Here is a 12,408-nt window from a genome sequence, read left to right on the forward strand (position 1 = left end):
CACACACACACACACACACACACACACACACACACACACACACACACGCACATGTGCAGAGTCTATGGAGATTACATTTAAAAAGTATATGGTAGATGAGCTCATATGTGGGTTGTGTATACTCGCTGTGGATGGAGTGTGTCACTCAGAACATCTGCTTGATGAGCTTCGAATGTACACCCAGTGCTGACCCTGCCCATGGCCAGGAAGTCCACTTGAGCCCTAAAGGAAGGAGGCTTTCTGGCAATGCTGTGGTCACAGCATTGACCTGCCTGTAATATGTGGGAGGCACAGTGAAGACCCACAAAGCCACAACTGGAGGCATCGTTTCCATCAGAGCAGGTCTCGCTGCCTTGGGGTCGGCTCCTGAATGGTCATCACACTATGCAGGCTTTTATAATCCTCCAACCCCCATGACTGTTAAGTTCAGAGTTTGATCTGACCATCTTTATTGGCCAGGCACCATCTGCTCTGGTCTTCCAGGAGGCATCTGTTCTCCTGCTCCATTCCTGATGGTGAAACCAAAGTTCTGCACCTAGTTTCTATGCCAAGTTGAATTTTCCAAGGAGTGCATGTGAGCTGGGGCTTAGCTTGTGGGCTAGGACAAAGGCCTCCTGGTCACTGCCTGACCTCCATGTTCAGCTTCTGGGGGTGGGGAAGAGCAGGTGGGAAAAACAAAATGTGGGAAGGGTGTGCCTTCTGTACAGAAATAAAAACTGTCTTGTGGGGGTGAGAGGAAAATGGATAGAATAGCCTAAAAAACAGATATAGAAGCCAAGCATGGTGATGCACCTTCAGAATCCCAGCACTGGGGAGATGGAGGCAGGAGTTCAAGGCTAGCCTGACCTACACAGCAAGTTCAAGGTTAGCCTAGGCTGTTTGAGACCCTGTCTCTAGAGGAGGAGCAGAGGAGGAAGAAGAGGAGGAAAGAAAAGAACCAGATATGGAACTGTTACTGATGAACTGTCCAGTTTAAATTAAAAACGTAACGTAGCATAGATGATGTTACAGAAGAACATGCAGTGACCAAAGGAAGCACAAAATACTGTGGGGCAAACAATGGGGGGGGGGGGAAGTACAGTACTATTGCAGAATAAGGAGTACATAAGCCTGGTTCTACTTCCGTAAATACACATACATATAAATACACATATATTCATACACTGCATAGGAAAACAGTCAGGATGGCTTTCAGGCTAGCCAGCAATTCACAGCCAGCCTCCTGGTTCAGCCTTTACAAGGCTGGGATTGTAGGTGGGAGGCCACCATCCTGCTTTGGTTTTAGATTTTGGTTTTTGTTGTTGTTTTGACTTAAAACTTTTCTATGGCTGTGTTGACCCATGTCTTGTGTCTTTGGCTGTGAGCCTAGTCTTTAAGTCTGAGGTATTTCTCTAGCCAGTGGTGCACACGTCTTTAATCCCAGCACTCAGCAAGGCAGAGGCAGGTGGATTTCTGTGAGTTTGAGACCAGCTGGTCTACATAGTGAGACCCTGTTTAAACAAAACAAAACAAAACAAAAACTGTTTCCAAAACAAAAAGACCTCTTTCTTAAATTAGAAAAGCCTGCTTTTGTTTGTTTGTTTGTTTGTTTGTTTGTTTTTGAGACATTTACTAAGTAGCCCAGAGTGGCTTGGAATTTACTCTGTAGACCAGGCTGGTCCCGAACTCAGAGAACTTGAATGCTGAGGCTAAAGGAGTCACCCAGCCCAGAAAACCTGAAGTTTTTAAACAAAAATATTAATATCTTTGCATCACAGGGGAGGTATCAGTGTACATGAGAGAAACCGCCCAGACAAACCCCAGACACAGTGCTTACAATGTTTGATGAAATGGATTTTATGTGCTCATATGGAAAAATCTCCAAGGTTCAATTTTTTAAAAGATTATTTACTTACTATTTATACAATATTCTGTCTGCACGCCAGAAGAGGGCACCAGATCTCATAATAGATGGCTATGAGTCACCATGTGGTTGCTGGGAATTGAACTCAAGACCTTTGGAAAAACAGCCAGTTCTCTTAGCCTCTGAGCTATCTCCCCAGCCCTAAAAGGTAATTTTTTAAAAGCACAAACTAGCTTATGTATAGTATGCCTATATATGAAAATTGTATGTGTGCTGGCTAGTTTTATATCAACTCGACACAAGCTATCTGAGAGAAGTGAACCCCAATTGAGAAAATGCCTCCACAAGATCAGGCTGTAGGCAAGCCTGTGAGGCATTTTCTTAATTGGTGATTGCTGGGGAAGAGACCAGCCCATTATGGGTGGTTCTGTCTCTGGGATGGAGGTCTTGGGTTCTATAAGAAAGCAGGCTGAGCATGCCATGGGGAGCTAGCCAGCACCCCTCCATGGCTCTACATCAGCTCCTGCCTCCAGGTCCCCACCCTGTTTGTGCTCCTGTCCTGACTTCCTTCTATGATGGACTATGGATGAAGTGCAAGCTAAATAAACCCTTTCTTCCCCAAGTTGTTTTATCACAGCAATAGCAATCCTAACTAGACAGTATGTATCTACATATGTGCTTGGTTGTAAGTGTATATAATGTTTGCTTGTACTTACACACTTGATTCTAAGTGAATACAATGTGTGTGTGTACTTGATTGTAAGTGTATATGATTTTGGAAGTGTCCAGAGACACATCCAAACACAACTGCTGGTTGTGTTTTTCTGAAAGAAAGAGGCGACAGAAGAGAAGTACAAGGAAAAATCACTTTCCATTGTAAAGTTCCTATTATTTGAAATTTTTTTACATGCTCTGTAAGACTTATTGAAAACTTAGATTAACTATAAAATCAACTGGGCGTGGTGACTCATGCCTTTAATCCCAACACTCATGAGGCACACTAGATCTCTGTGAGTTCGAGGCCAGCCTGGTCTACAAAGTCCAAGACAGCCAAGGCTACACAGAGAGACCCCATCTCAGAAAACAAAACAAGGGGCTAGAGAGATGGTTCAGAGGTTAAGAGCACTGGCTGATCTTCCGGAGGTCCTGAGTTCAATTCCCAGCAACCACATGGTGACTCACAACCATCTAAAATGAAATCTGGTGCCCTCTTCTGGCCTGCAGGTGTACATGCAGACACACATTGTATACATAATAAATAAATCTTTAAAAAAGAAAACAAAGCAAACCAGCAATTATAAAAATAAGATGAGCAAGGTAGGGTGATACATGCCTGCAACCTTAGTACTCAGGAAGCTGAGGCACGAGGATTGCCATAAGTTCAAGGCCAGCCTAAGCTACATATCAAGATTGTTTGAAAAATGAGAAATAAAAATTAAAACAACTGTACAAAGATAAAAAAGTTATGGGCTGAAGAGATGGCTAGAGGTTAAGAGCACTGAATATTCTTCTAGATGTCCTGAGTTCAATTCCCAGCAACCGCATGGTGGCACACAACCATCTATAATGAGATCTGGTGCTGTCTTCTGGTATGCAGGCACACATGCAGGCAGAACACTGTATATATAATAAATAAACCTTTAAAAAAAGGTTATGTACAATATTTAATGGGACTATGACTATAACTCAGTGGTGGACCTCAAGCTTAACATTTACAAGGTCTTAGACTCAGTCTAGCGTCTTCTGACACGTATATACACATATGATATAATGTTATTAACTACCTATACGTACACTGAGAATAAATGGGATTCTAGGTGCGGTAGTCCATACCTTTAATCCTATCATTCACGAGGCTGGAGCAGAAATCTCTGTGAGCCTGAAACCAGCCTGGGCTATAGAGGGCGACCCTGTCTCAAAGGCAGGAGGTGCAGCAGGACAGACAGACATACTGCCAAGTCTGAACACCTGAGTTTGATCCCAGAACCCACACAGCAGATGAGCACTGCCTCCTGCAAGGGCTCCTCTGATCTCCTGGGTGCCATAGTACACAGCCCCATGCCACACACACACACAGAATAAATAATTTGAAATTTGAAATGTAATTTAAATGTTTTTTAAGAGCTAAAAAAAAAAAATTAAAAAAAAAAGCCATAACAACCCAAATAACAACAATATAGAAACAAACATCAAATAACCAATTTAATTCTTTTCTTAGAATGGTAAAATAAGTTTTTTTTTTTTTTTTTTTTTTTTTTTTTGTATCATCTGTGTGCTTTCTTTTGTCTTTAACTTTGCCAACAATTAAAATGTATTATGTTGGAAACCAGCATTATTTTTTTTTGTAAGTCTATCTTAATTCTTTACCTGTAATCCACATCCATGTTTCTCCCACCCAGTGGCCAGAAACAGGAACAAAAGCAGCATGTCAGACCAATGATTCTCCTCTTTCCTCCACCAATGACCTCTGGCCATGCTGCCTGGAGCCAGGCATCCAGCCAGAGGGGGTTAAATATAACTCTTCAGCCAGTCTGGCCCCTCCCGCCTCCCCTCCGGGAATGTCACACTGGGAGTACCAACACACTCAAATCTATTCTCTCTCTCTCTCTCTCTCTCTCTCTCTCTCTCTTTCAGAAAGCGCTGGATGAGTAAAATGGAGGGCGCTCTCCAAATGCTGACGCTGAGGTGTGCCTGGGAACCCTTTTCTTTAGCCCAGGCTGGCAACAAGGACCCAAGGAGAGGGAAGGTGGTGAGGCTCTGAGGCCTGTGAGGAGGGTAAGATACTCAAGAGCTAGGAAATAGGTGCATTTACCATTCTTATGATCAGCCATGATCACATTATCATTTCATTACTTCCTTCTTGTCTGGCCCCTCAACTCCAAGTCAGTTCCAGTCCTGGCTCTTTTTCGTTGTTTCGGGTTTGGTCTGTTTTGCATGTATGCAGCCAGCAGCCCCACTGCCTCAGCCTGTAATCTCAGCACTTGAGCAGCTGGGTCACCAGGAGTTTGAGGTCACTCTGAGCTACATATATTTTTTGTTTTGTTTGTATGTTATGGGGTTCTTTTTTGTTTTGTTTGTTTATTTTGAGGCAGGGTTTCACTGTGCATCCCTGACTGGCCTGGAGCTCAGAGATTCACCTGTCTCTGCCTCCAGAGTGCTGGGATTAAAGGTGTGAGCCATCATACCCTGCTCTGTAGTGTCTTATAAAGGACCTTTATTGGAAGGTAAGGAAACTGACACAGCACTGGTAAAAGCCACTTGTTTGTTTCTGACAGGACCTTGCTAGGTAGCCCAGGCTAGCCTGGGACTCGAGTCCTCTTTCCTGCCTCCAGCCTTCCAAATGCTGTAATTATAACATTGGCAGCCATGCCCTGCTAGAAAGGACATTTCTGATGGTCCACTGCTGCCTCTACCCAGGCTTCTCCTTAAGTTGCAGATCACCACCCGGCTCTAGAATTTCCCCAAAGACAATGTCCCTCCAAATCCCAAATACAGTCTCTGGAACACAGCTAACTCATTATGTTTGTTGAATAAACAGATGAGAAAGAGATACTAGAGCCCTAGAGATTAGGATGAAACCATTAATAAGAGGGCAAAGTGTTTAACTCTTCCAAATTATACTTGTGCAGAGACAAAATGTATAAAAATAAGATATCATCTTTTTATTTTTTTTAAGACATGGTCTCTCTACAGAGTCCAGGCTGGCCTCAAACTTCCAATCCCTCTGCCTTAGCTTTCTGAGTGCTAGGATTTACAGGGTGTGCACCAAAATGGTCAGCTAACTTTTAATTGTTACGGGGAGTTTATTTGGGGGCCTTGGGGCACACACCTGTAATCCCACTCAGGAAACTATATCAAGTTTGAACGTGACCCACCCTGGACTATACACAGTGAGTTATAGGACAGCCAGGGCCACACAGCAAAAACCTGTCTCAAAAACTAATGAGCAGGGGCTAGTGACATGGCTCAGCAGATAACACTGTCTGCTGCCTGGCTGCCTGGCTGCCTGAGTTCCATTCACAGGACTCACTAGGTGGAAGGAATGAACTGATTCCTGCAAATTGTCTTCCGACCTTCACTGGTGTGTTGTGGCATATGTGCCCTACTCCTACAAACAAATGTAATTTTAAAATAAGATAAAAAAAACAGAGTCTGGGGAGGCGGCCTTGCTGTGCACGCAGGACCTGAATCAAGTCCCCAGCACCATGTTAAACCTGGGCCTGTGCTCCTAGCACTGTGGAGGCAGAGGCAGGTGGATCTCTGTGAGGTCGAGGCCAGCCTGGTCTGCAAAGGGAGTCCAGTACAGCCAGGGCTCTGTGACGAAGAGAAATTCTGTCTTGAAAACAAAACAGAACAAAACCTGGGCATGGCTGTGTGTGCCTGTAATCTTAGTATTAGGGTGCAGACACAGGTGATCCCGGAGGGTCACTGGCCACCAGCCTAGCCATAATGGTGAGTGTCAGATTCAGAAAGAGACTGTCTCAAGTGAATAGTGGCCAGCAATGGAGGAAGACACAAACATCTCCTTTGGCCTCTGTGTGTATGTGTGAGGTTATATGCATACAGATGTGCACAGACACATGTGTACACTATGTACATTCCCACTTCCCAAATAAAAGTTAAAAACAAAAGTAGTTTATTGTGTGCCTGCTAGTGTGATGCACAGTTTATGCACAGTATCCCATGTAACAGATACAACAATCATAGGAGTTAAAACTTGATGTTCTCACTTCATAAATGAGGAAACCAAGACTCAGAGCAGTGTAGTCGTCTGCCCAGTCACATAGCTATGAAACAGCGAACACAGTTTAAAACCCAAGAGGCTCTGACTGCAAACCCATACCCAAAGTGACCAAGGAACTGCACCAGACCCTCCTCATAGCGTCCTCGTGGCCTCCTCATTCTGCATTTGTCAGAGCGTTTTCAAGTAGAGCTAGCCTTTCATCACCCCCATTTCAGGAGTGGCTCTTCTCTAAATCCTCCCAGAGGGAGTGAGGCACCCTCCCCCCATCACTTGCCAGGTAATTTACACCAGCTAATGGCAAAGCTTCAGAAGCTCAATGACCTGTTCCATTAGGAATGCCCCTGCAAAATCTCTCCACCTCTGAGATGCTCTCTCCCAGCCCTGCAAGCTTCACACTCCTGCTAGCCTTCTCCAGAGGCTTTCTCCACAGAGTCCCACAGCTGGGGCACCATGCCGAATTTGACCCCAGTCTGAGCCTTCCATCATCAGTCTGTCTATTGGCTCAGGAAAGGTCCCAGCACCTCACTATGGCTTTCCATCACACGTGCTGACTGATGTTAATGGAGATCATGAGATTAGGAGTCCAGAGACCTGCTCAGCTATCAAGAAGGCACTTGGTGGAACCCAAACTTCAAGTACTAGGCCCTATCGTATGGTGTCACCCTTGGGGACTGTTGTCATGGTAATGCTTGAGAGACACTAGCCACAGTGAACATTGCCTCAGCTCTGCATTTTCCTTTATGACACTCCTCAAAGCCACAGAGACCCTTGTTTTCCCTTCAGAGCTCACAGGACCCTCAAAGTCATGATGGTGGCACATGCTTGCATTCCCAGCACTTGGGAGGTAGAGGCAGGTGGATCTCAGGGAGTTCCAGGCCAGCTTGGTCTACAAAGTGAGTTCCAGGACAGCCATGGCTACACAGAGAAACCCTGTCTCAAAACACACACACAAAACAAAACAAAAACAGAAATCACTTAACTTTTGGGGGACCTGAGGAAAAAAGCTTTGGACAGTTGAAAATGGGAGGAGAGAGAGAGAGAGAGAGAGAGAGAGATTTTGATTGATTGATTCCTTGCTGTCACCCCTCCCTCACACCTGGCACAGATGTAGTGGCCCAGGCTAGAACAAAGATAAGAAAAGACAGAGAGACACTTAAATGAGTTCACTGAAAAAGTCAGACTGATTCTAAGTGCAAAAAGAGCAAACCAAGACAACACCACACACAGGCTAGAGTGTGCCCTGGACCCTTCTACTCAGGACGTTAACTTTGTTGATTCCACTCTTTACATTCCTGAGAGGAGTCAGAGAGTTGAGGCAAAAGACAAGACCTACAGAGCCCTCTCTCCATCTTGCTGCCCTGCCTTCTGCAAGCCGCATGCAGCCCAGGATCAGAAGGGCCTCTGAAGCCAGAGCAACTGCAGTGCTGAGAGAAGGGTTAGCCATCACAGGAGGGAGCAGGGGTTGCTGGCTCTGGTGAGCTATCCTCTCCCACTCAATCCCAGCTTGTCTTCCTTCACCTTCCCAGACATTCTGAAGTGGCCTCTTCCTTTGATCCTCAGCAACTCCCTACATACTGGCTCCCAAAGAGAGCTAAAGAAGAAAACAAGAAAAAGACAGGAGTTGCCACTGCCCTACTGGAACCTCCAAGGATCGCCTCAAAAATCATATAGCCATCCTTCTGCTGAGTGAAACTGAAAGTCCAGAAAGCAAGCAGCTCTAAGGATGCTGCCTGAGACAAAATGGCCCCCTGGTGTAAGAGATTAACAGGAAGCCTTGGGCAAGGGAAGATCCTGAAAGAGAGAAAGATATAGCCTACAAGTACTAGCAGGAGAGATAAGAGGAGACCAGCGGAGCTGAGATAGAATCTGCATTACCAGGGGTATTGGGCTTCTTTTCACCCCTACCCTCTCCCATCTCCTGGTGTGGCACTGGCTAGGACCCATCCCACACACGAGGATGGCCCACAGAGCCTATAGGAGCCCACCTTCGCATAACGGATGAATCTGGAACAAGAAGTTAGCTTGAAAGTGGACCCCTAGTAGATCTGCTTCCAGTGCCCACCCCCTCTTGGCTTTCAGTCTTTACAACTTAAAGGGCCTCAAACTGGAAATCAGGTTAGTGTGTGTGTATGTGTGTGTGTGTGTAGGGGGGTGATCAGGACTTTCTTTTGACCTGGACACAGTGACCTAGTGTAAAGCCTAGGGTCCCTAAGGCAAAACAAACAGCGGCACCCTCCTTGCGGCAAATGCATACACACTGCAAAAGCACCTACTGAGTTTACTATGTGAGTGAGAATATGACCGGCTCTCGGGGTCGGAGCTTAGGGCTTTCTCAAAGGCATGTTTACAGAAGGCCCTATTTTCTGTAACTCAGAAGGCCCAGGTGTCTCCTTTCCAGGCGCTTTATGCCAAGCACTGTGGAGCAGGACACACAGGAAGCACCCTGACCTTGAGGACTGCCCTTATAGATGCCCCTCCCTCCTGAAAATGACAATGGCTTCTTGGCTCACTACCCCCAAAGCCATCCAGAACTAGACCCCAGAGCCTCTGCCCCACTCACAGCCTGAAGGTCCTTAACACCCTAAGAAAGGTGGAAGGGGCATGATCTAGAGTCCCCTTAGGCCATCACAGATAACAGTCTGGGACAGAAGTCTGGAGAGGCAAGGTGGCATAAAGGGAAAACATGTGAGTTTTGGAGCCACAGACTTCAGTTCATGTCTGTAGGCTGAACAGATCTATGGATTCTCAGCATGACCTTGAGAAAGTCATTCAACTTCCTTGGACCTCAATCTCCTCATCTGCAAAATGGAAATATGAACACTGCTTACTTCAGACTGCAGTCTTGAGAATTCATTCCTAAGCACAGAAAACCAAGTACACAGTAAGTATTAATTCTCCGGATGGTCTCCATGGGAAGGGCTGCCATGACGAGGGAGCACTCAATACTACATTTTATCGAATCTTCAAGACTGAGATGAATAGCAAGGATGAACAGATTCAGGGTTTGGGCATTTTGACTTGGGAGGGTTTAGGGAGTCTGAAATCCTCTTGATACTATACTTGGGACAGAAAGGCAGACATGCCCTTAGGATTCTAGAAGCTAACTCCCTAACTGGGTGTGGCATCCATGTATTTCTTTCCCAGAAAACCTTTCATTAGACTTGTGCCCCCTTCCCCCACAAGTCCAGGCAGCAACTACTTGAGATGATGATGAAGGGCTGGTCCTTGATCCCACTCCCACTCATTCATCTACAGGGACCCTAGACTTTGCATTTCTGGTCTAGCCCATCCACTCACCTTCCCCTCCTTTCGTGAAGGTTGGGGTAGAGATGCGAGCCAATAACAAAGGGAAAACGCTGTTTCTCTAGGGGAGAGGGAAAACATCACAAAAGCATGGAACTGGCTCTAAGAAGTGGGAACACTCCAAGAGAGTAGCAAAGACAACTTGGGGCTCCTGGTGACTGGGAATGAGCTCCCTCTCACTCTGCAGAGACTTGGCTGCAGGCCTAGGCAGGCCACACCCAGCCATCCTGATGCAGGGGAGAGGAGGGGCTGCAGCGGGCTGGGAGGATGGAGGATGAGCAGCCGGGAGCCGCTGCAGAATGACAGGCGGAGGGTCTAAGTCCCGGGGGTGAAAATATTTTTGCACCCCGACCCCTCCTCTAATTTCGTTCGGATGTAGCACTCACCCCAATAATGACGCTGTCGTCCCCTTGGAAAATGGGGATGAACTTGTCCCCCCTCAGAATCTCGGCCTGGTTCAGGGGCCGAAATCGGCAAAGCACCTTGATGCTGCATTCGTTGTTGGTCTCCGCCATGGTGGTCACCGAGGAGGGGCTCGGGCGCGTCTCCGGCTGCAAGGAGTAGCGTGTGCGCCGGAGGGAAGGAGCGCTGAGCTGGGATGGAGGCGGAGGACAGGTGGTCTGTCGCTGGGGCCGAGGGAGCAGCTGAGACGCCCCGGCGAAGGTGGGTCTCCTGCGGCACTGGATGCGGGCGACCTGGGCGTCTGGTCCTCTCGCCGCGCTGTGCCTCTCCGCCCCTCGCGCTGCAGCCGCGCTGCGGGCCTGGGCGGGGCGCGCAGGAGCCGCGGAGGCGGGGTTTCCTTCTCGGTACTTGATCCTCTGGACCTCGACCACCGGAGGTGGAGTATGGCCTCTGCTCACCTGGTTCCTCGATCTTAAGGCTGGCGGATAACCATGTCCTCACCCCTTACCCACTCGGCTACACGCGACCCAGTTGTTCCTCCTCAGACTCCACCTACAGGGACGGAGAAGGGGACTAAGGTGGGCCTGTCGCCTGCCTGGGGAAGAGCAGCAACGGGCCTTTCATTGCCTTTATTCCAGAACATTTCCTAAATCCATTACACCCCTCTTTTCATATTTAAATTACACTGGTGGTTCTCCCTCTCCTAGCCTCCCTCTCCTAGCCCCTCTCTTCTCCTCAGTCAGACGTACAATGAGCCAGTTAGCGTTCACGGGTCTGGAAGTGGTGTCCAGGTACCATGCCGTGAAGAAGTGGCAGGAAAGTCTAGCCTACTCCGCTCCCTTTCTTCACAGAGAGTGCTACCGTCTGGTGATAAAGCAGGTCCCTAAGTAGAGTGAAAGCCAAGCTATCTTCTAGGCCATCAGCATTCACAGGCAGTTGGAGTTCTCAGCCTCAACGAGGCCTTTAAGGTCGGGACTGGGATACAGTCAGGCAGGAGTAGCTTTTGCAAGAGAAAGGGAGTCTGACAGCCTGAGGCAAGGGGTGGTGGGAACAAAGGGCCAGAGGTACTTACTGTATGAGGATCTTCCAGGGCAAACAGGTACATTTGGGTTTCAGATAGCTGTGTGTATTTTCTGCTCTGGTTACCTTTGGATAGAGTCCCCAGTACTTTTCTCAGGCCATTCTTATCCTAATTTCCTGATCAGGAGAAAAAGAAAAGAAAGAACGAAGGAAAGAAAGAAAGAAAGGAAAAAGACAAAGCGCCAAACCCACAGAGTGCTTGTCCTTTCTCCAGCTGCAGCCCCAAAGAGAAACATCGAGGGTTGGTCAAATTGATTCTGCTCAATGTCACAGCTTCTGCTAGCCAGCAGATAGCTGGACTGCCGGAGTTGAGGTTTTAGCCAAGGGGAGGAGTGGGGTGATGAGAGAAGGCAGGAGGGGTGGAGGCCTTCAATCAGAAGTTGGCCAGTGTCTAGGGTCAGGTAAGCACTATGGGGCAAGGGTGAGTGGGTGGTGGACTGGCCACACAAGCCCTAACTGCCAGAAATCACATGCTCCTTAAGGGGACCAAAGGAAAGGAGTCCCAAGGTGCATAGGAGACCTCAGGATCATGGCCACAGAGGCTGAGGCTTGGGCAGAAGCCAGTAATGAGAATGACAGCAAGTTCCTAGCTCAGGAAGTCCATACTCAGTTGCTTGGCACGAGCTCTGAGGTTGCAGCATTTTGCAAGCTCAGGAAATATACAGTGCCTAGTCTATGGAGGTAGAAAGAAGGCAGCCTTAGTGAAGTTGTTTCAGCACGCCACTCCATATAGCCTCACTGGCCAGAGACAAGAGTTCAGTGCACATGCACACACACACCCCAGAAAGGTTCCTGTGCAGCTGAGGCAGCTAATCTTCAACTTTCTTTTCTTTGGATTTTTGGCATGGGTTCTGGGGGTTTCTCTTTATAGCTCAAGCTAGCCTGTCTTGCATTCCTCCTGCCTCAGCCTCCCAAGTGCTGTTAATATATGTGTGCACCACCAGGTCTGGCTTGAGAACTTCCCTCTTATCTTGAGTATGTCCTTTTACTTCTCTATTGATAGCAATAATCAATAATACATAGTGGATTTTCTATC

At 47.4% G+C, this 12,408-nt stretch overlaps 1 protein-coding gene across 1 annotated transcript in view; it reads right to left on the minus strand.

Moving 5' to 3' along the window:
• Kif5a (kinesin family member 5A) overlaps nt 1–10,753 on the minus strand; it is a 36,913-nt gene extending 26,160 nt beyond the window's left edge. Inside the window, exon 1 of the mRNA XM_055612040.1 lies at nt 10,277–10,753. Within this exon, the coding sequence (XP_055468015.1) occupies nt 10,277–10,405 (129 nt within the window). The 5' untranslated portion in view covers nt 10,406–10,753. The remainder of the gene's footprint in view (nt 1–10,276) is intronic.
• Between the last annotated feature and the right edge of the window lie 1,655 nt (nt 10,754–12,408).

Source organism: Psammomys obesus, unplaced genomic scaffold (genome assembly GCF_907164565.1).
Source record: "Psammomys obesus unplaced genomic scaffold, mPsaObe1.curated_primary_1811, whole genome shotgun sequence".
In the NCBI taxonomy this organism is placed as follows: Eukaryota; Metazoa; Chordata; class Mammalia; order Rodentia; family Muridae; genus Psammomys; species Psammomys obesus.